The sequence below is a fragment of the Talpa europaea genome (genome assembly GCF_964194135.1).
Source record: "Talpa europaea genome assembly, chromosome: 11".
Lineage (NCBI taxonomy): Eukaryota > Metazoa > Chordata > Mammalia > Eulipotyphla > Talpidae > Talpa > Talpa europaea.
In genome coordinates, this window is record NC_140078.1 from 78255536 (window position 1) to 78275936 (window position 20401).

At 44.0% G+C, this 20401-nt stretch overlaps 1 protein-coding gene across 1 annotated transcript in view; it reads right to left on the bottom strand.

The window, feature by feature from the left end:
* The window catches only part of ITGA9 (integrin subunit alpha 9), a gene marked incomplete at both ends in the record, with an annotated part of 284025 nt that overhangs the window by 118696 nt on the left and 144928 nt on the right, over window positions 1–20401 (bottom strand). The window contains 2 exons of the mRNA XM_084248287.1: window positions 4080–4156; window positions 15802–15951. Coding sequence (XP_084104413.1) covers window positions 4080–4156; window positions 15802–15951 — 227 coding nt within the window. The remainder of the gene's footprint in view (window positions 1–4079; window positions 4157–15801; window positions 15952–20401) is intronic.

The window sequence follows — 20401 nt, forward strand, 5'->3', positions numbered from 1 at the left end:
ATAACTTCACAAATATTCCACTGTGTCTTTTCACCTCCCTTAAGGGTTCTTTCATTATTCGAGTTGGCTTGCCAAAAGGCACTGAAATGTTCCACGGGTCTCCTATGGGATGCATCAAAAATATATACATTTTAGCTCAGCTGCCATAGTCAATATTTCTTCTCATTATCTTAACCATATATGATGCTTTCTTAGGACTGTGAGCATTCAGACAAAACAAAACATAGTTGCATCATTTTACTATGGAATTTTCAATCCCACTTAATAGAAACAATGTAAACAGCTTTATCCCTATTGCTGGACATTTTGGAAACAGGGGTGTTTTGGAATGAGCATAGACTTAATGCAGAACTGATTGTTTTAGGAGACAATAGTCCTGCAGGAATTCATGCTCTTTGATGAGGAAAAATAAAACCCAAAAACATCCACAAGTCCCAGCCACAGACAGCATTTCCTCACTCAATCCATGGCCACGCTGGGAGGCCCTGTCACTCCCAAATGCCTTCTCCTCCATCTTCTCAAGACAACTGTCTTCAGTCAGGTGGGTACTTGGGGGCATCCGGACACCTTGTACTGAGCAGTTGACCCAGCCACTGGAGAAGTCTGTCTCTGCAACCCCTTTGCTTCAACTTTTTAGTATTGTGGGTCAAAGCTCATAGAAGGGTTAGATTTTAAAGACTGAAATTGTGACCAAGCACATCCAGTCCTGCCAAGTCTTCTCCCACACTGAAACGGAGGTGGCTCCACGGACGGGTGACGGGCATGTGGGAGCTGAGGTGGGCAGAGAGAGCACCTGACTCAACACTCAAGCTGGAAAATACTTTCACTAAAGGACCGAAAGATCTACACAATCTCAATTTCATCCCCTCACTCGCTCACTCTTCCTCCCTCTGCATCACCTGGTCTCTCTTTCTCTCCCTTCCGGGCTGTGCACTGTGGGAGAGCAGGGCCCATAGCACCTTTGTTTCTGCAGCCTGGTGCCCAGTGCCCCGTGACTTAAAAACCAAAGGAATGAAGGTCCAATCCCGGCCAAAAGTGAATCAAGAGGGTTAAAAGATAACCAAAGCAGCCCACTCTGGCTCAGCCACTCAGCCTCTGTTCACCAGCCTTGCTCTCACGAGAGTATACTGACGCTTTCTCTGAGCCCGGCTTTATTTAAAGTTTGGGGAAATCCAATTTAACTATGACCAAGGTTCTGACCCTGTATCTCTACTTACTCAATTACCAATTAATGTTTCTCTTATGGCTCCTTTGGGGACAGCTATGGGCCCAGGAGTATAATGAAGGCATATTGGGCAACCTCACCAAGAGAAGACTTTGGGAGACTGAGGGCCTTTGGGAAATAACTCATCCCAAGAAGAAGCTCAGAGCTCTGATTCATGAACACTGCTTCTAAGACTCAGATAATCTCCCAATCTCTAGGCAGCATGATTGAGCTCTAGGAAGATGGGCGTGTATGAAAGGCTGAAGCAGCCTCAAAAACTATGAGTCATCAAGAAACAGATGGAGTTACCCTGTTCTTTACATGGTAGAATGGACTGCATTATTGCTTCCAATTCTTCACTCCTCCCTGTAATAGCCATCTGTGCTCTTTACTGGACGACTTTACAGTTCTTGTCACTAAAAGTCCTGTCTCTTAATTTTCATTTTGGCAATATGACTTGCTGTGACCAGTAGAATAAGGCTGACGTAGAAGTGCACCAGTTCTGAGGGTAGGCCCAGAGTCCCTGCATGCTTCTGTTTGCCCTCTTGCACCCTTATCACACCACAAAAGGAACATGCCCAGCCCACTGGTTCCAGGAGGTTGATGAAAAACACAAACACAAGAAGTAAAGCTGAACTGGGTTACCCGAGCTAAGCTAAGACTAACCTATCCTCTGCTGACCCCAGATGCATGAGCAAGTTAGTCAAGATTTGCTGAATCCAGTTTGGGCCAGCCAACCCTCAGCTGACCTGCAGGCCCATGAAAATAAATGATTGCTGTTTGAAGCCACTGAGCTTTGAGGCCACACATGTTACGCAGCATATTTCTGTGGTAACAAGCTAGCTGATACACTTAGGGGCTGGCCCCGGCCACCATGCCGTTTATTCACACATTATCGACTACTGGGCCAACAGAACAGAACTCAAGACTAATGCTCTTGAGAGGCAGGTTGGAACTGTGGAAGCAGCTTTACACACAAGTTACCTAGTACTGACCATGCACCTCAAATTTTATATCTTAATGTGTGAAAAGCATGATTCATTAGACATGGATTTGTCCATCCACAAAGGGTGGTAGGAATATCAGGATGTTCGTCACCTAATATTTATCCTTGAAGCAAGTGAATCCTTTCCTACCACATGAAGTTTTCTACATCCAAAATAAACTTCCAACATTTACAGACTGCTTCAAGAAAAAATAAATCCATATATTTTTGTTTCATGTTACCGTTTCCTTAAAACACTTTTTAGATCTATTTAAAACTGAAATTAATGGCCTGATAATTTATGAAACTCCTTTAGAATTGGTTTCTCTAAAAATCCCAGGAGGCCTTTCTTACTAATGCTAAACAACTCGAAAAGCCACTCCATGAGTCTGAAGTTATTTTGTAAGCTTGGCAAAACATGTGCTACTTTAATCTATCACTCTTGTCCTAAGCAAAAATAATGCTAACTCATATTTAAGTGGTTTGGAAGAGTATTTGCCTGTGGGGGTTGGGGGAAGAAGTTACATCACCATTCCTCCAATAAACTCAAACAAAAGAAAAAAACTACTTTAGTATTACTTTTCCTTGATGAGATGTAGAATATTTATCATCATAAGGAAAAGTATCCTAGGGTGGTCACTAACTGATGAAGGGATATTTCTTTCATTCTACCACAACTTAATTCTCACAGTTACAAATAAGGGGCATTTTAAAGAATAACTATCAAAACTGGTGAATATTATTGAGAAATGGTACTAAATCATATGGAAGGGCTTTCTGGCCCCAAGGCTAAAACAATCTTTCAGAAGGAATTGTCTCAAAAGGAAATCATTCTCTGAAGTGCGGCTAAATGATTAGGACCAGCCTCTTTAACCTAAAAGAAGTCTGAAATAAAAGGTTGGCAAAGAGGAAACAGAAGGCCTCTGTGCAAGTTCACCTTTAGCCTGGGGGACTCAGTCTGCGGGAGGAAACCCCGACACAATAGAGGGACTGTCTGTTCACTTGATCAGGACAGCCTAGGCTCTCCTTCACCCCCATCCTGCCTCCTGCTGCCACGACTGTTGTTCAAGCAGATGCTACTGTTAAGGGTGGGGAAAAAATTAGAAGAACATTTATTTAATAATAAGTTGAATCATAAGAAATGGTTCCAAACAGTAGAATATTGACAGATCCACATGCTCCAATTCAATACAATGAATAAACATGAAATACACCCTTCCTAGCACAAACGCTCACTGAAATAAAGGCTGAAGTGTCAGATATGGAATTATAAGCTAAACAAAAACCAAACTACCCCCCAAAATAATAGCTAAGAATTACTGTTCAAATGATTGTATAATATGCATTCTTCGACATTTTTACTTTGTATCGATTAGTCTTTTTCCTGGTCCCTTATTTAAGTTTCTAAATTCCTGCTATGAGTGAGACCATCTGGTATTTTTCTTTTTCTTTCTGGCTTATTTTGCTGAGCATGATCCTTTCTAGCTCCATCCATGCTGCTGCAAACTGCATGTGTTTATCTTTTTTGATTGCTGAGTGGGGCGGGGTGGGGGGGCGGAGGTGCGGGGAAAGAAAGGACTAGAGTCAAAATAAGTGGGGAGGTGCAATTGTATGGGGAATATAGCCAAAACGAAAATGCATACATTGTGCAACGATGAAAAAACATGTAAGAATTATATAAAATAAAGTATTTAAATAAAAAATAAATAAAAATAAACAATAAACATTATGAAAACATGAAAAAATATGCATTCTTCAACATGCAAAATAGTACTGTGATCTACCAACTCTACTTACCCTCTTCGGTGGGGAAATATGCAGTCAGGCTTTGGGCCTGGGGTCAAGGCAAATGAGCTTTGCAGAACAAAATCATGAGGAACAGCGACTTACCTGGAGAGCAGCAGCTGACCCTGAAGCTGCAGGTCGGTGGCACAGTCCTCAGAACGGCAATTCCTTTCAAAAACAGTCTAGGAGAGAGATGCAAAGCAAGTCACAACCAGGGGAACAATGCCAAGTAAGTCAGAAGCAACGGAATGGCAAATGAATAAATAATTCAACTACCTTCTTCCAAAGCCAGGGAGATTCTCACCTGAGCCCTTCAAACTCTCTACCCTCACCTCCACAGACCCAGCTCCCCAGCATGGTGAGGCACCCATGGCAGGCTCCAAGGACACCCACACTGAGGCAGGCTTGACGTCAGAGCACATTCCTCATTTGACTCATTTCTCAGTGGACAGTGGCATGCTGCTTCAGGTCATTTTCTTCAAGGATATATGGCAGGTGTTTTTCCATCTCTGTCTGAGAACAGCTTTAAAAGCTCTCAGATGGGAGAGAATGCTAATCTAGTTGCATCAAGAATCTTCAGGTTACAGTCTGGTCATTTCCATCTGTTGTCTTGAGGAGGCAGAAAATCTTGTTGAAATGGGTTCTGCCTGAACAACAAAAGCGTGCTGAAATTTTTAACTCCAATGGGAAAAGTCAAAGGTGACGAGACCCTTTCACTGAGGGCCCACAAGGCTCAAAGTCTGACGGGATCGTTTGCCTTTCCCTTGGTGGGGCAGCAAGTAGTTTATAAGGACACAGTGTCCTGGCTTTAGCCAGAACTGGGTCTTCACGGCCAAAGTCCCACCCAGGGCTGAGGCCTGACGTTCAGTGTGCCAAGCCCGACATCTTGCCAGAGGACTTGGGGGTGTGTGCCTGATTTGGGACTATCTGGGAGTTTGGCCGAAGAACCAGGAACAGTGCTTGGGAAGGAGTTACTTTTCTTCCTTCTGTGGTACATTGCAGGCTTCCTAGCCCTTCCCCAAAGTGGTCTCAATGATTCTTTGATGTTTCTAATCTATGGACACCAAGATCCCCCATGTTCCAGACTGAGACTCGAAACTACTAGTAGGTGGCCTTGATCACATCAGTAGGATTTAGGAAGAACTTGTTGACATTTAGTTCCAAGTGATTTGCTCCCCTCACACAGGATATGTCCAAGCGGCTTCTCAGAGTGCCAGCCTGGACTCCACCAGTCTAGACCCAACCAGACACAGTAATTTTGCCTATGGAAATTCATATTCCTGTGCTACATTTCCAAAAGAATAAAGTGTCCCAGCCAACATTTCCTGCCTTGATTGTGGGAGAAACACTCATGGAATTCTTGGGCAAAAAAGAGGAAATTCCCATTTTTTTTGGACACTACCAAGGGCAAGGAGAGAGCCAAATTTCCAAATTTCAATATAAGACATTTATGCTTTATTTGCCACCTCAAACAAATTGAGTAGAAAGTTAGTGTGAGGATGAATGTCTCAGGAGAGATGAGAAGAAAGGATTTTGAGGTTAGGAATATGGTAAAACACCAAAGGCAGTTTTATTGCCAAGTTAATGAAAATTAAGCTTGAGGGTTTCTCATTGACAGAGGCCTACAGAGACCTTGCACCTAACTTTGTCTTCAAAACTTTACATTTTTTCTTCAAGACTCTCCACTCCAGGTTTTATAAGTTCAGGTTCCACAAAACCTAGTTCTGGCTCTGGTTACAGGTTCCTCCTTACATTTATCTTTTCCATTTCACAAGCAAGAGAATCTGACCTCTGAGATTAGAAGAAGGCTGTAATGAGAAATAGGTGAGAACTGAGGAGGAGGATTTGACCCAATCCATCCTGTGGCATACATTCTGGCAGGATTGAGCCAGGCTCTCCTCAGTTCTGTGACCTGGCTCTCTCATGTCAGTCAGCCTTGGACTTCTAAACTCAGGGCCTCCTCACACTCAATCCTGGATTCCTCCAATAGCTTACCTAGCATGTCAACCAAAGCCAAGTCCCTGAGCTCCCTGACAAGCTCGGGCTCTGTTGTAAGCTCTTGAAGTTCCATGCATTTTTTTTCCCTTCTACTTCTCATCTCCATGGTATATAATTAACTTCATCATCATGTTTCATGTTTGTCTCTCTTGTTAAAATCATGCTCCACAAGGGTGGGGCTGTGCTGATCTTGTTCACCTCTGTGCTTCCCTCTGAGCCTTGCATGTAGAAGTTTCTCAGTCAACACTGGAATACCACATGGTGCACTGAGAAATGTGGTGACCACTGAGAAGTGGGAAAGTCAATGATGGACACCATAATTGGGGTCAAAGCTCATACACTGCTCATCAACACCAAAGCTGTAATCCCCAACCAAAGCACCTGTTTCTCAGCTACATGCAAGCACAACACCTCCTGAGGAGGTGCCTTTTAAAAGCTCTGTCCTTGGTCTGTACTCTGTTCTCTATTTTCCTGCCCCTGAAATTGATTTCTCTACTTATTGATTCCTCCAGTGCTATTGAATTTCCATCAGCAAAGGAAAGCACTGAGTCTGCAATATATATAAGCACACGTACATGCATAAAGGAGGGCAGACCAAAGCTTCAGAATGCTGGTTGACAATACAGAGTTTCCAGGAACAAGTAGAAATTTCTCTTATGCAAAGTACAAAGTATATAGTTCTCCATGAAGCCAATGAGCCAAACCCCCAATGTACTTCTACCCACATCTTCCTAACCTTCTGGGCAAACACAAACTTGGCTGTTCTAAATTAGGTAAACTCCATGCAGGTCTCTCCCACCTCCTTCCATCCTCTACCTGCTAGTTTGCAAAGCTCCATCCATTATCTTTTTAACCTGGAAAGTGTCTTTCTGGAAAATGGAAATAGATCTAAAAAGCCATCATCTCTTACTCCTCTCTGGCTAAAGAAGGCTGAACCCTTTCTTTTAGGAGATGATGTCTCCTACCTCAGGCTTCAGAGAGCTGTGGGATGGAAACCCAGTGGCTCTCCTCAGCTTCAGACTAGATTTCCATGCCAGCCCTTCCTCACCCGGTCTTCTCCTTGGCCCTTACAAGTTTCCTTGGAAAATAGCTTTACTATTTATTTTCAACATAGAAAATTTTACGAGGCAAATGTCAAGCAAGCATATCAACATCTTAAAAAAACAAAGAAAACTGAGAAGTTTAAGTAAAAAAACACTTGTACAGAAAAGATGTCATCCCAACAGTTCCAAACATATGCACAGTTTTCCCCTAAAATTTACTTTTGTCAGAAATAAGACACATTGTCTCAATTTCTCCAACTGTTTTTCATTTCTTAAGAAAAAGAAATTTGTAACACTAAAGAGGCATTGACTTATTTCTTGAGATGACCTTATAAGTGTAGCAACTTCTGTAAGTTTATCAGGAAACATGAGTGGGTATCATGTTATTGCCCACAACCCCATTCCTCAACTCCTGGTTGGCATAGAGGAGAGAGGAGGTGACAAAGACTCCTTTACAGAACCTGATGGTGCTGAGACAGCTGAAGCGCAGCCACCAATGAGTCAGGTGTGTGTCTACTGGGGGCTTCCCCAGAAATCATTACTACTTTAACAACAGGGTTAGCAGATTATTTTCTATAAAGGGCTAGGTAGTAAATATATTCAGCTTTGTGAACCTCTACTGCAACTACTTAATTTTGCTGCTATCGAATGAAAGTAGCCATAGACAATCTATAAAGGAATGGTCCCAGCTGTGTCTCAATAAAGCTTTATTCATAAAAGCAGGTGGCAGACTGGATTTGGCCTGCAGGCTGTAGGTGTAGAATATTTGGCTAATGACTTTCTCACTTCCGTCAGGCAGGAAAAAACAAATAAGTCCAGCTAAGTTCAGAGCCAGAGCACAGAGGTTGGAATGTAGCTTCTTCACAAATTGGGGACCTGGAGGTCAGTGGCTACCCTCCCCAACCAAGGCTGACTTCATATACCCAAGGCATGTGGTGTCCATTTCTCCTCCCAAAATCATACTGGCAGCTGGATATTTAGTTTATTCCAGCTGCTTTGTTCAGAGGAGGGTCAGTTTCTTGGACTTGGTGATATTTACTTTAAATAGATATATAACAAAAAAATTAACAACAAAATAAATTAAGAATATATAATCACTGACATAGATGAGATGCTGTTTGGGTCACTATGACAACTAAGCCCCAGGCTGGCCTGTGACAATAAGATGATTGGACTGACTGGACATAAATGCTTTTCAAATTTCCCAAGGGGACCACACACAAAAAGGCTATTCTTAAACTAAAATGAACAAGATGTTTTCTGATAGACAATATGACTTTGCAGAGGGTCTTTACTTAGATGATAAGAGGGACATTTCTGAACTTGGCTTTCCCAGGGCTGCACAGCTCCTGGAGGCCCCAGTAACATCTACCTCAGGTCACAATGCCCAGTTCCCAGCAGAGCATTACAATGTTTTTTGAGTAAATGCCATGACCTGACTGTGTGAGGTTTCTCCTTTCCTATTCTGTTTCACTGGGCTTTTTCCAGAATCCTACAGTGTCCTAAATGTGGCACATCGTAAGAGCTCAGGGGGTCCCAGCAGTCTCAGCTTTAGTCAGCCCTGTGTCCACATGAAGGAAGGTGTCTCATTGAAAATCAGGTGTTTAAAATCAGGTCAGACAGAGTTGCTGTCTATAGAATGTCATACCCACAAGAACCAATCTTACTTTGTAAGATTAAAAATTCCTTCTCTCTCCAGGTCTGAACAAACTGTCCTTTCATATTTTGAAATCACGGGAAGATAAACAGTCCTACAGACACAAATCCAGCACCAATTTTAAGTGCTATGTTCTGTCTTTGGCAACTTCTGGCTTCAGCAGCTCTGCAGTGAGAACAGTCCCCTCTGTCTAAAGGCATCATTTTGATGACCCAGTTCAACCCCCTGAAGAACTGAGTGGGAGTGAGCTGCTCAGGGAGGTCCTGGCCCACCAGAGACCAGATCTGGCCCTGGACTCACCAAGTGCCCTTGCCTAGCTGGGTGGCCTTTTACAGCCCACATTTTATGTCCCTCTACAACTTTTAATATCAGGCAATAACTTTCTTTGAGGAACCGCTGTCTCCCAGGATCAGAAATTTTCACTCTGGAATCTTTCATGTTTGATATATCACTCATTTTTTTAAAAAGTTGCTGTTAAATAGTCACAAGGGGCATAAAACAGAATCCCAATGAAGGGCCTGAGGCTGTCAGAGAAAAGGAGACATACGCTGCCTGTGTTTCTAAAAACTGCTAAGCCAGATGTCACCAGACAACTGCAAGTGAGAAAGATGGTCCTCAGACCAGAGAGTACACCAGCAAGGCCAAGGCCGCTCACCTGCATTCAAGCATATCAAAGAACATCACCCAAATAAGGCTCCAGGTATGACTTCAGTCATACTAGTGCATTGCCTTTGATTTCCTAAACCTCAGAAGATAATAACAGAGGGGTTAATGTTTCTGCTCTAGCCCATGACTGTCTACTATTCGGTGCCCTGACCTGTTCTCACATACATACACTCTCTCTCTCTCTCTCTCTCTCTCTCTCTCTCTCTCTCTCTCTCTCACATACACACACACACACACACACACACACACTCCACATGCTTGCAGGTGAGATTTTCAGTGAGGCGGGATAATACAGAAGAAACCCAGTGAGCTGGAAGGTCTGGGGAAAATGCACTTTTTTCTTCTGAAAATAGTTTTGAAGGAGCAGAACATTCCCCATAAATTGCAAAGATAAAATACAGCACTAAAGATGGAATTTTGCAAATTTCACAGGTCACTCCAGGATATAGCCCAGCCTTTGAGGGTAGGAGTTCCTTCTCCTGTGTTCTTTGGGTTAGCCCTGGAGGGGCAGCCTGGGACACAGAGACATAGCCAGGCTTCTCTGTTCAATGAGGAGGCTGAACTGCCTGTTTTCTGCACACACTTGACATTCAATGGTTTTCACCTGCATTTCACCACAGTGTCTTTTTTGAAGATTACCCAGAAGCTGATGCTAAACAGCTAATGCCTATAAAGCAGGTGGATCTGGCTAAAACAGGAGTGGGGGTAGAAACCTTCCCTATAACACCCCTTCTCCTGCTCTCCTGGGTCAAACTGCTCCCCTGAATCCAGATATATGGTCTGGATCCCCCAGGCTGCAGGATCTCTGGAACCTGCATGGCTCTAAAGTTCCAAGGTATTCCTATCCTCCATCCTGCTAACACCTCAGCTTCTCATCATTCTGCAGATGTTTATATATGATAATGAAAATAAACCTCAGAGCCTTAAATAATGGCATTTGAAGACATCTGGGTACCTCAGCTGGGAAAGTATTACCTAATGTCCAGGCTGAACAAACTGAGTTTTCACAGGCATGGAATGGGAAGAACAGGTGGAGAACATTTCCAACACAACACAGACTCCATGTATAGGACTTTAAAAATGAAAATTAGATAAAATAGCTTACTTTCATGTGAAAGGTACACACACACATGGACACATATACAATGGTTCAGTAAGTCTCCCTGCATCACACGCCACACTCTCCTGACTGTGAGGCATTGCCAGAGAGCTTGTGCATTATAGAGCTCTTTGAATTATACAGCTTTGCTGCATCTGCCAGTGAGGAAATTCAGAGATGATGTCCAACCTTTGCAGGAGAACCTAGCCTCATATTCCTTTAGAAGCCCCCTTTCAAATGACATAATGAGCGTCCACTTTGGGCCAGGCACTGGGCTAGGCATTGGGGATCAACAGCAAATGAGATAAAATAGATTCCTGGCTACACTGGTCTTGCATGGTATACACAAGAGCAAGTAGCCAAAACACCATCAAATTGCTATAGGTGTCATGAAGGAATCAGTCAACTAAGCCAGGGAATACAGGGTAGTTGAGGGATGATTCTCTAAGCAGGTGATATTTAGATTGAGACCTAAAGAATGAGGAACTGGCTCCAAGGAAAGCGTGACAAAGAATTCTATAAAAATATCAGTATGTGCAAAGGGTCCGAGGCAAGAAAGGGTTTGGTAAGTTTGAGAGTGGCTGAAGTGCAGAAGGTAGGCAGCACTGGACGATGCTGGAATCTGAGGTCCCATGGTGTAAGGTCTCATGGGTCTTAGCAAGAGTCTGGATTTTCCTATAAGAGCAGAAGGAAACTGGAGAGGAAGGATTGTGCACAGAAATGACCTGGTCCAGGTTACAAATGGTTGGTGGCAGCAGAGATGGGATAAAGAGGAGGGATCCATGCCCCATCTGTCCTTTTGGTAGCAGAGCTGGCTCTCCCATTCTGGTTATATGGGTCATTTCCATAGCTTCTTCCTCTGGGACAAAGGGGCATCTCTGGTCCTGACAAACCAGATAGTCCAATAGATCATGAGAGGCCCGTCTGAAGAAGGAGCCTTTGATGGTGCCAACCCAATGACCAGCTGAGACCCACACACCTTCAGTGGAGCTTCTGCTCTGTGTGGGATCCCATGGACTGCCTCATTCCATCCTCATGACAATGCTGTGAATGAAGGCGACTTGTATCTCCATGGGCTCCGTGCATTTTAGTTGATGAGACTAAGGCATTTAAAAGAATTTGACCCCAATGTTATTTGCCCTTGCGTCTTAAGGAGTTCCCATGAGTTTATTCCTCCCTATGGAAAAGGTTTGATGCTTTGTGCCACTGCGATTTGTAAAGACACAGGTTAAAAACCAGTTCTGCTTCCTGGAGAGGGCCTAACTCTCAGAATCTTTCTCAAACTGAGCCAACATCTGGAAGACACATGGAGGGAGATCATTAAATTACCTTCTTTTTTTTCTCTCCCATAATCAGGAAAAGGAGAATAAGCAAAGTTCACTCCCCCAGACATTTTCTCAGGCTCCTGGACAATCTTCCCAAACTAAGAACAATATTTTTCTTTCATTTTAATTTCAACCAAAGAATCACATGGTTAAAACAATAATGACCCCCTGCTACATACCTCCCTGTACTGAATCTTGTCTCTAAGGCCACCAATAGCACCCATGCCCATTTATGGTTCTGTTCTTGATTATTCACACATCTCTAGATAGCATGCCGATACTACTACTTCTTGCTTTATCAGATTTAGAAGTTTATCTTACTGAATTCCTGCCATGAGAAACAAGAAGTGATCTCACAATGGTCCTCTTTCTTCCACTGACCTAATTTTGACAGGCAAACCATTACTCTTAGCTCTTCTACTGCAATGGTTCTCAAACATTGGCTGTATCAGCATCACCTGTTTTGCTGAGGTCCACCCCATGCGTTTCTGATTCAACAGGCCTGAGATATTACCCAGAATTTTCATTCCTTATAAGATCCCAAGAGAGGTTGATGTTGCTTGTTCAGTGAGCACACTTTAAGAAACACTGCTCTACTGGTGGCCTCTACAAGTTTAAGTAATAAACACCTATTTCTTATTTTATCAAGTTTTGCAATAGCTCTTGACTCATCAATTTTAGAGATTAAGTGATTACAAGGCCTTCTGTCATTCTATTTTAACCTCTATACAGTCAATTTAATGATGTTTATATCTCACACTAACCATGACTCTGATTTAGGCTTGACTGTAAATACTGAAAATCAATTAAAAAGCATTAAAGGGTTTATTTTGTTTATATATATGTGTGTGTGTGTATGTGTATATATATATATATATATATATATAATTTTTTTCTTTTTTTAAGGAGCATTACTGTTATGGCTTCATGGTTGTTTTTTCACAATAGAGCCAAGACAAGTGTTGCGATTACACAGTCTTCTTTAAGGTGCAAAGTTAAACTGCTAGAAAATTAAACCTTTACTTAAAGGAGGATATTTCTAGTATTAAGGCTCTTCTATTCTTTATATTCTTCTTTATATTATTTATACTCTATATACTCTTCTTCTATATATCTTTTATATTCTATATACTCTTCTTCTATTCTTTATACTCTTTAAATTTGAATTTGCTCAATTTCTCTTGACATTTTGTTTTATACTAGAAGGCATAATGACTTTATTTCTATCTTTCTGGAAGTTTTTGATTGCCTCTATTTTTTCTTATCCATAGCAGAAATATATTCCATTTATACTATATCCTGCATGTTTGCTACTAAGTCATCTGTACATTGCCAGCTTCATTTTTTTTTTAAGTTCATTGGTCCCTGCTTTCAACTGATCTACTGCTTTTTATACTTGCTGCATAGATGTCATCCTGAGATTTGTTGTCATCAGACTTCTGGTAATTCCAGTGTCAGGTATCCTACATCTTGTCCCTTCTAGTACCATTCTTGTTTTATTTGGAGTGATCTCAGGTAATTTTCTTGAAAGAGTCACTAGAGAGGTTCTCAATTCTTGCTTTTCTGAAAAGTGACTTTATTGTGACTTCATTCTTGATTATTGGGCTAAGTATAAAATTCTAGTTTCAAGGAGTCTAAGAGATTACTTAGTGTGCTTCTAGTAATCTTGTATGCTGACATACAACCTCCACTACCACTATACTGTACTTCCTGTCCTGGAAGTATTTAGAATTTTCTATAAATCTTAACAGCAGTGATGTTTCAAAATGATTTATCAAAGACATTTTGGCTTATCCATTATTAAAAAGAATGTTTCTTTTTTAACTCTGGGGACTTTTATTCTATCATCTTCTAGTTTCTTTTTCATTTTATTTTTTCTGATATTTCTATTAGTTCTATATAGGACCTTGTAGATTTATCCTTTAATTCTCCTTCCTATTTGTCTTTTAAGCTCTACTTACTGAGAAATTTCTTACCATTATCTTCTAATACTTCTACTAGATTTTTGGCTCTGCAAGCACATTGTTAATTTTCAAGAACCCTTTCCTTATTCTCTTATTCTTCCCTTTAAAAAGAAATAGAATTCAATCATTTTCCAGTGGATGGAACACAGTCTTACATTTCATGCTTACTACATGGAGTTTAAGGTGGTTTTTAACAGATTATCATCTCTTCCATTTCCTGGATAATTTACTTCCAAGTTAGTTATTATGTTGAATTATTTTGGTTGTTTTTTCCACACACTACATTTCTCCCCCAATCCTAGGTTTCCTTGGTTTTCCATTTATAATTTAGAATGAAGGATAAGGACTTATTGGGAAACCTGTGGATGTGTTGGGTAGATGGTGGGAGGGGAGCCAGTTCTTACACTGGAGTTGCCAAATACCAAATGTAGCAGGGCTTTTCCCTCTGGGGAACCAGCCCACCCACACCATGTCAAGTGGCTTATTCAATTCCTTAGAGAAGAATGCTGGCTGATTGCTATTCTGCATGCCTGAAGTATGCAGGGATAGGACAGGCTTCTGTAGAAAGTCAACCACTACTTAGTGCTCCTCTCCATTTCAGCCCCACTTCTCACTCTTGGACCCCTATTTAACTGCTGGCCTAGCCATACTGCAGTCTCTCTGAATCCACTGCCAGCCCTGGTCAGATCCCTTTTTCACTGCTGTCCCACCCCACAGCTGATGTGAGTGCTGGCAGCTAATGGCTCCATCTGCATCCCCTCCAGACAACTGTCCTCTGCTGAAGGGTACCTCCCTCAGGGAGAGTTTTATTCTTCTTCCACACCTCACACACCAGCCAATGGTTAAGAAGGGGTACAAAAACAGCTCCCTGACTCAAGCAGAGCACAACTTTACTGTAACTAATGCTTCGGGGTTCCCAGCTCAGGTCAGAGCTAGACTTTAGTTGAGACCACATGCTGGCTAAGCCCCTTCCCCCTCCCTTCTTTCTTTATAGGTTGGAGACCTCACTTGATGTGATTCCAAATCCCTGTCTCAGGCTCTGCTTCTAGGAAGCCTGACCCAAGACCATGTGGGAGAGAATTTGGGGAAAAAAATGGGGATAACTTGGTAAAAATCTCCCTACTTGATTGAACATCTGGGTGGATATCGTGATATACTTCTCTGTAGCTCTCTGCAACTCTAAACTCCAATCAGTGGGTCACTGACCTGCTACTTTTCCCCTAAACTCAAAGCAGTTAGAAGAACCTGATGGGTGGGGCTAGCAGATTGCGCCAGTTTGTCTCCACCCTGCACAGGAGTCTGGCTTAGTCAAAAATAGTTTCTCCTAACCCTCCCCAGGATCCCAGAATTGTGGTGATCTTGGGTGTTAAGGAAAGACTTAAAATAGACTTGGGGTCATAGATTCCTTGCCTATTTCCTGCACGGCCATTAGCACTGCAAATCCCACAGATGGCATAGGGCAGACAGGCTGGTGCTACTGTCCAAGTCAACTCCTAGGCTCACTCCCACCTCATTTGGCCTCATGTGGCCTGCACCCAATACCACTTCAGAGCTCCTCCAGACAGCAGCACATCCAGGAGGCCCCGAGTGCCAGGCAGGATGTGCCTCATCTGCACTCCAGTCTCTGACTTCCAAGGGATGCGTGGGTGGGGCATTTCTAACTCAGCCACCAACTGGAGCAAGGTGATGTTCTTGCTTCTTCACCCACATACACCCCCACTGATAAACTAAGCACTGAGCACCTACTATATGCTGACATGAGCTCTGGAAAACAGTCGAGGAAAGGGGACAAGTCAGGGACTCAGTGGCCAGTTCATGACCTCAAACGGATCATCACTTTCTAACCACACAAGAATTGTCTCAATGTGTGACAAATCATGTGGTTCTTAGAAGCAACCTCCCTAATCATATACTTCATCACTTTCCAGATCAGGAAAGTGAGGTGTAGAGAGGGGGTGTGCCCTGGCCACAGTCTCCCAGGCAGCCAGGACCCACTGCGCTCTTCCACTCCCCATCCTTATATCCGCCATCTGCCCCCCTGCCTCAGGACCCAGTGGTGAGCAGGAAACTTTTACCTGATTCTTCTGGGCAATCTTCTCTCCCTTTTTCCAGCGGAGCACTGGTGTCAGAGCCGGCAGTTCTCTCACCTCCTCTCCAACCACATGCTCTCCCAGGCTGTAGGCAGCTTCAAACACGATGGGACTGATGACGTCTTGCACCCGCCGCTGAACAAGAAACAAATGTGTGTTAATCACTGAAGCTGCCTGACAGAGCGTGTCACAGCCGACAAGGACCTTCCCACGTGCTCCTCACAGGACACCCCTCACCTTGGGAGGTAGGGTGTCAGTACTGTCCTATTTCCCAAGGGGTAACTGAGGCAGAGGGCAGTTAATGTGCTGTACAAGGTCACTCTGTTAATGAGTACAGTTTCTCTGTTTTACCTTGTGTGGTGCTAAATCACCCCTCCTTAGCATATGGGAGACATTACTCATCTCCCAAATATTCTTAAAAGTTCATTGGCGGCAGCAGAGCTCCACATCCTCAGAGCAGTGCTAACCCTCTGCATTTGTGTTTTGATGATCAAAGCTCTTCAGCACTGAGATTCATATGGACCTTGCGTTTGGGGTGAAGACCTGAGGACATGGAGGAACCTGGCATCTTCCCAGGGGCAGTCATCAGTATAGCCAGGAACCAAAGTCTGACTGTAACTTTGTGTTTTCTTTGAAACCCAAGGACTCTAAGACCCAAGGGAATGATGGGTTGGTAGTCACAACAGGAGAGGGTGCGGGCAGGGAAGAAAGCAAATCAGCACAGTGCTAGGTGCTCTAGAGAGATGAGCAGCACCCCCAAACCCATGAGCTGGGGTTTATTATCCTCCATTGCCCAGAAAAAGAAAATGAAAGCGCAAGGTCAAGTTCCTAGAGTATAAGACTGACAGGACTCCGAGTGACATTGGTTTAACCCTGCAGTTCTTGACCTTTTTGCATAAGTTGTCAACACCACCCTGGGCCTCTGGGAGCCCCAGGTTCCTAAGTTAGAGTCAGAGGCAGGAGTGAAGAGTAGGTAGTCCCACATTCAAGGACAGCATGTTATATGGGAGATGGGTTTCCCAGTGAAGTGGGCCAGGGCAGTGGGCATGAGTCTGAGAAGCAGCACCAAAGAGCTGAGTCTCCTCCTGCTCTGCCTCTGTCATCAGAGGGGCAGGGGAGTGGGGAGGAAGCCTGTCAGGGAGTGACTGAAGCAGGCAGAGGCCAACACAGGGCATGCGCAGAGTCAAGTCAAGTCCTCAGTTTAGTGGAGTCTAGAGCAGAAAAAAAGTGCTCTGTTAAACATTAGCCAGTCCTAAAGTTCCCAAGAGTGCACAGTGAGCCTGCTCCTCCCTCTCCCTGACATGCAGCACCCTTCTCCAGAGGCAGACATGCCTGTCAATTATGGGGTACCTACTGGTCTGAGCATGTACGGGCACAGGGTAGCTCACAACTCACTGGCTCTCTTCACTCAGCGAACATCCTGGAAAGGGTTCCAGGTCAGTAAACAGAGCGTCAGCACCTACTTCTTTGGGGCACATGGAGGTTATTATGGACATCCCTACGCCAGGCAGCGCTGGCACCCAAGACACTGTAATGACGGAATGTATGACAGCCTTAGACAAGCCACAGGGTCATCTCCAAGATGGGTTCTGTGAACCTCAGTTTCCTGGTGAGAGGTTCACAAATGGGCCCACAATTAAATAAATCAAGGGTACACCAGGTTAAGCAGAGGTGAAGAGGGTTTTCAGCCTGTTCTGCTTGCTGTTTGTGTTTTCACTGCAATTTCCTTGGGGAACAAGCAGAGTGGAGCCAATCTCCCTGGGTCAAGCAGCCCTGTGCTTCCTGAGGGCATCTCAGGGCACAGGTGTGGACAGGAGTGGGGAGGAGACAGCTGGGGGGGGGTAGTGGGGAGACCTTGTACTGAACAGAATTTAAAGATTGTCAGGGGCTGTGCAGAGTAGTGAATGAGTGTAATCAATGTTTGTACAAATAACTATTTTAATGTTTCTTTTTTCTTTTCTTTTTTTTTAAGGTTGACCATCTTAAGGTTTGCACGTAAATCCTTGTATGGAAATAAGTCTATTAGGATGTGGCCATTCTGGGGGCAGGGATTGAATATGGAAGTGAAGGAGACAAAAGGCATGATGATTTGCTGGCTGTCACACACATTCCACAGGCTGGGTCAAGCCCTTCACAGAGGTTATCTTCATCTATGTAACACCTGAACTGGAATTTTAGAGATGTGCTCACGTCTCTAAATGTATTTGAGAGGCTCCCTCAAATACAGTGCCCAAGCTCCTAAGTGGTGTAGCAGAGTCTACCTTAGAGCCAGAAATAAAACTAATTCTGAAAAATACTACTTAAAAATGACCCTAACTCTTCAAGATTCCGACATCACCCTGAAATGTTACTTATTTACTTAAGAGGATACAGGGTGGGGGACGGGAATGGGGGAGTATTTTTCACACAGGATGAATGGGAATAAATGACAATAACTAAGAAACAGGGACCTGCAGTGAGGACTGTTTCTGAACATGTAGCCATCAAGCATGATGCTGTGGAGGGAAAGTTCAGTCATGGCAAGGCTGGGAATATGTAGTGAATTCTGTCATCTAGGGGTATAGAGGTTGTGCTGGCACTGATTGCATAAGCCTGTCTTAAGAAGTTTGAAAAGAAGTCTCTTGTTGCAGGTCCTGGTAGCTCTGGGCAGAAGAGACCCGAGCCACACGAGCTTGATAGAGGTAGAGGAGGACACAGTGGGTTAGAAAGAAGTTCCTCTCCCCCCAAACCCCCACCCCCCACCAAGAAGAAGCCCCTCCTTCCACACTATGATTGTTTTATCTGAGCGGCAAAGGAAAAGTAGCAGCAACATTTGTCAGTTTTCTTTGCATCCTTGGACAAGCAGCTTCCCTCGCTCAGCATTGCAATTAAGTAGATGGATTCCTTAAGATAGAGGAGGCTCAGGGTTCTGCACAGATGGTAATTGTTGAGGTTTTACTGGGTAAATAAAAAAAAAATGCCACTAGAAATTGAAGCTTCTAAAGTTGAAGTTATTCTGCAGATGAAAAGCCAAGATAGACCTTTTCCTGCTCAAAATCTACAGGATTGTCCTGTTTTTGAAAACTGAAGGAGTTGCCAGGAGAACCCCCCCAGATGGGTGGCAGAATTTGCCATGGCTGAGGTTTTATGGAGAACTTAACATATGCTCGATTTGAAATTTATTGGGTGCTTACTATTTGCCAGGCAATGTTCTGGGCCCAGGGAGACAGAGATGAAAGACCTTCAGGAGAAACAAGAAAGCAACGACACTCTAGTAATCTTGCAAATGAGGGACACGTGATTCAGACTGAGACTAAGGCCTGGGAGGCTTCCCAGAGGAGGTGCCTCTGGCTCAGCTGTAAGGCAGAAGGACTTCTGTCAGAGACCAGGCACAGCTGGCTTAGCTGTGTGGACAGGGCATAGTGCGTCCAGTGGATAGCATGTGAGTCCCAGAGACAGGCAAGTCAGGTTTGTGGGCAGGAGGAGTGGAGGGAAAGGAGGCTGAGCAGAGACCAGATCTCAAGGGGGACTTATAGATTGTGTTGACTTCATCCTAAAAGCCAGGAAAAGCTGGTGGGGTGAGGGGTAAGTTAAAAGGTGATGCTAGGGGTGGGGTTACAGAAAAATCCCCCTAGGTTTCTTGGATCAACAGGGTTGAGAATGGAGGCAGGGAGGCCAGCAAGGAGGCTGGAGAAGGTTGTGTTCTAGAAAGATCCCTCTGGCTATAGCATGAAGCTAGATCCATGGAGGCAGGCCTGTAGACAAGCAGTCCAGGGAAGAGCTGCTATGGGAGGTCAGGGAAAGACAGGGCCTGGACCAGGACTCAGTAGTGGGGATGGAGGAAGGGGGAGGGACGTGAAGGTGACTTAGGAAGAAGAGATGACAGGACTTGGGGGTTAGCCAGAAGAGAGATAGAGATGCCCCAGGGTTGTGTCCAGTGAGGAACCAGGAAAACGAAGAAGTTTAGGTATGGACACTTGGAACTTTCCTACAGCACAGAATACGCCTTTCTGTCTCCAAACCTTTAACTTCGCAAGGAATTTTCCTAAACTTACTGATTTGGGCCTAAAACTCCATGCTTCCTTTTCTTTTCCACAAAGCTGTTCTTTGCCCGGAGTTCAGGGACAGATTTACCTGTACTGGCTGAGAAAGATCCACCCAGGACCTTCTGCCTATATGCTAGCACCTCCCTACCCCATCTTCCCGATGGATTTTGTCCTCCTGCAAGACTATCCTCCTTCCTCAGCTCACCTCACATGCATAGATGTTCTCCCGGGGCCCTTTGGGAGGACTGCAGGGCCTCAAAGGGTCTTCTCGGAGTGAGACCCCAGGGAAATGAGCCCCAGCATTGTCCCACAGACCCTTGTTCCTTCACAGAGAGCCCTTTGGACTTTTCCTTCCAACTAATTCCCTTGTTCTGAAAACGAAACAGCAGGGCCTGTTATATCACCCACCCAAGATTTTCACTAGAGGTGAAAACACTCCGCCCTGTTGAACTAGAGTATCTAGTCTAGGCAGTTGTCAGCGTCAGAAGCCCAGAAGTCTTTTGTTGCCTTACTGTGGAATTATGGAATTTTTACTGGTGAGAGTAAGTAGCATCCAATTC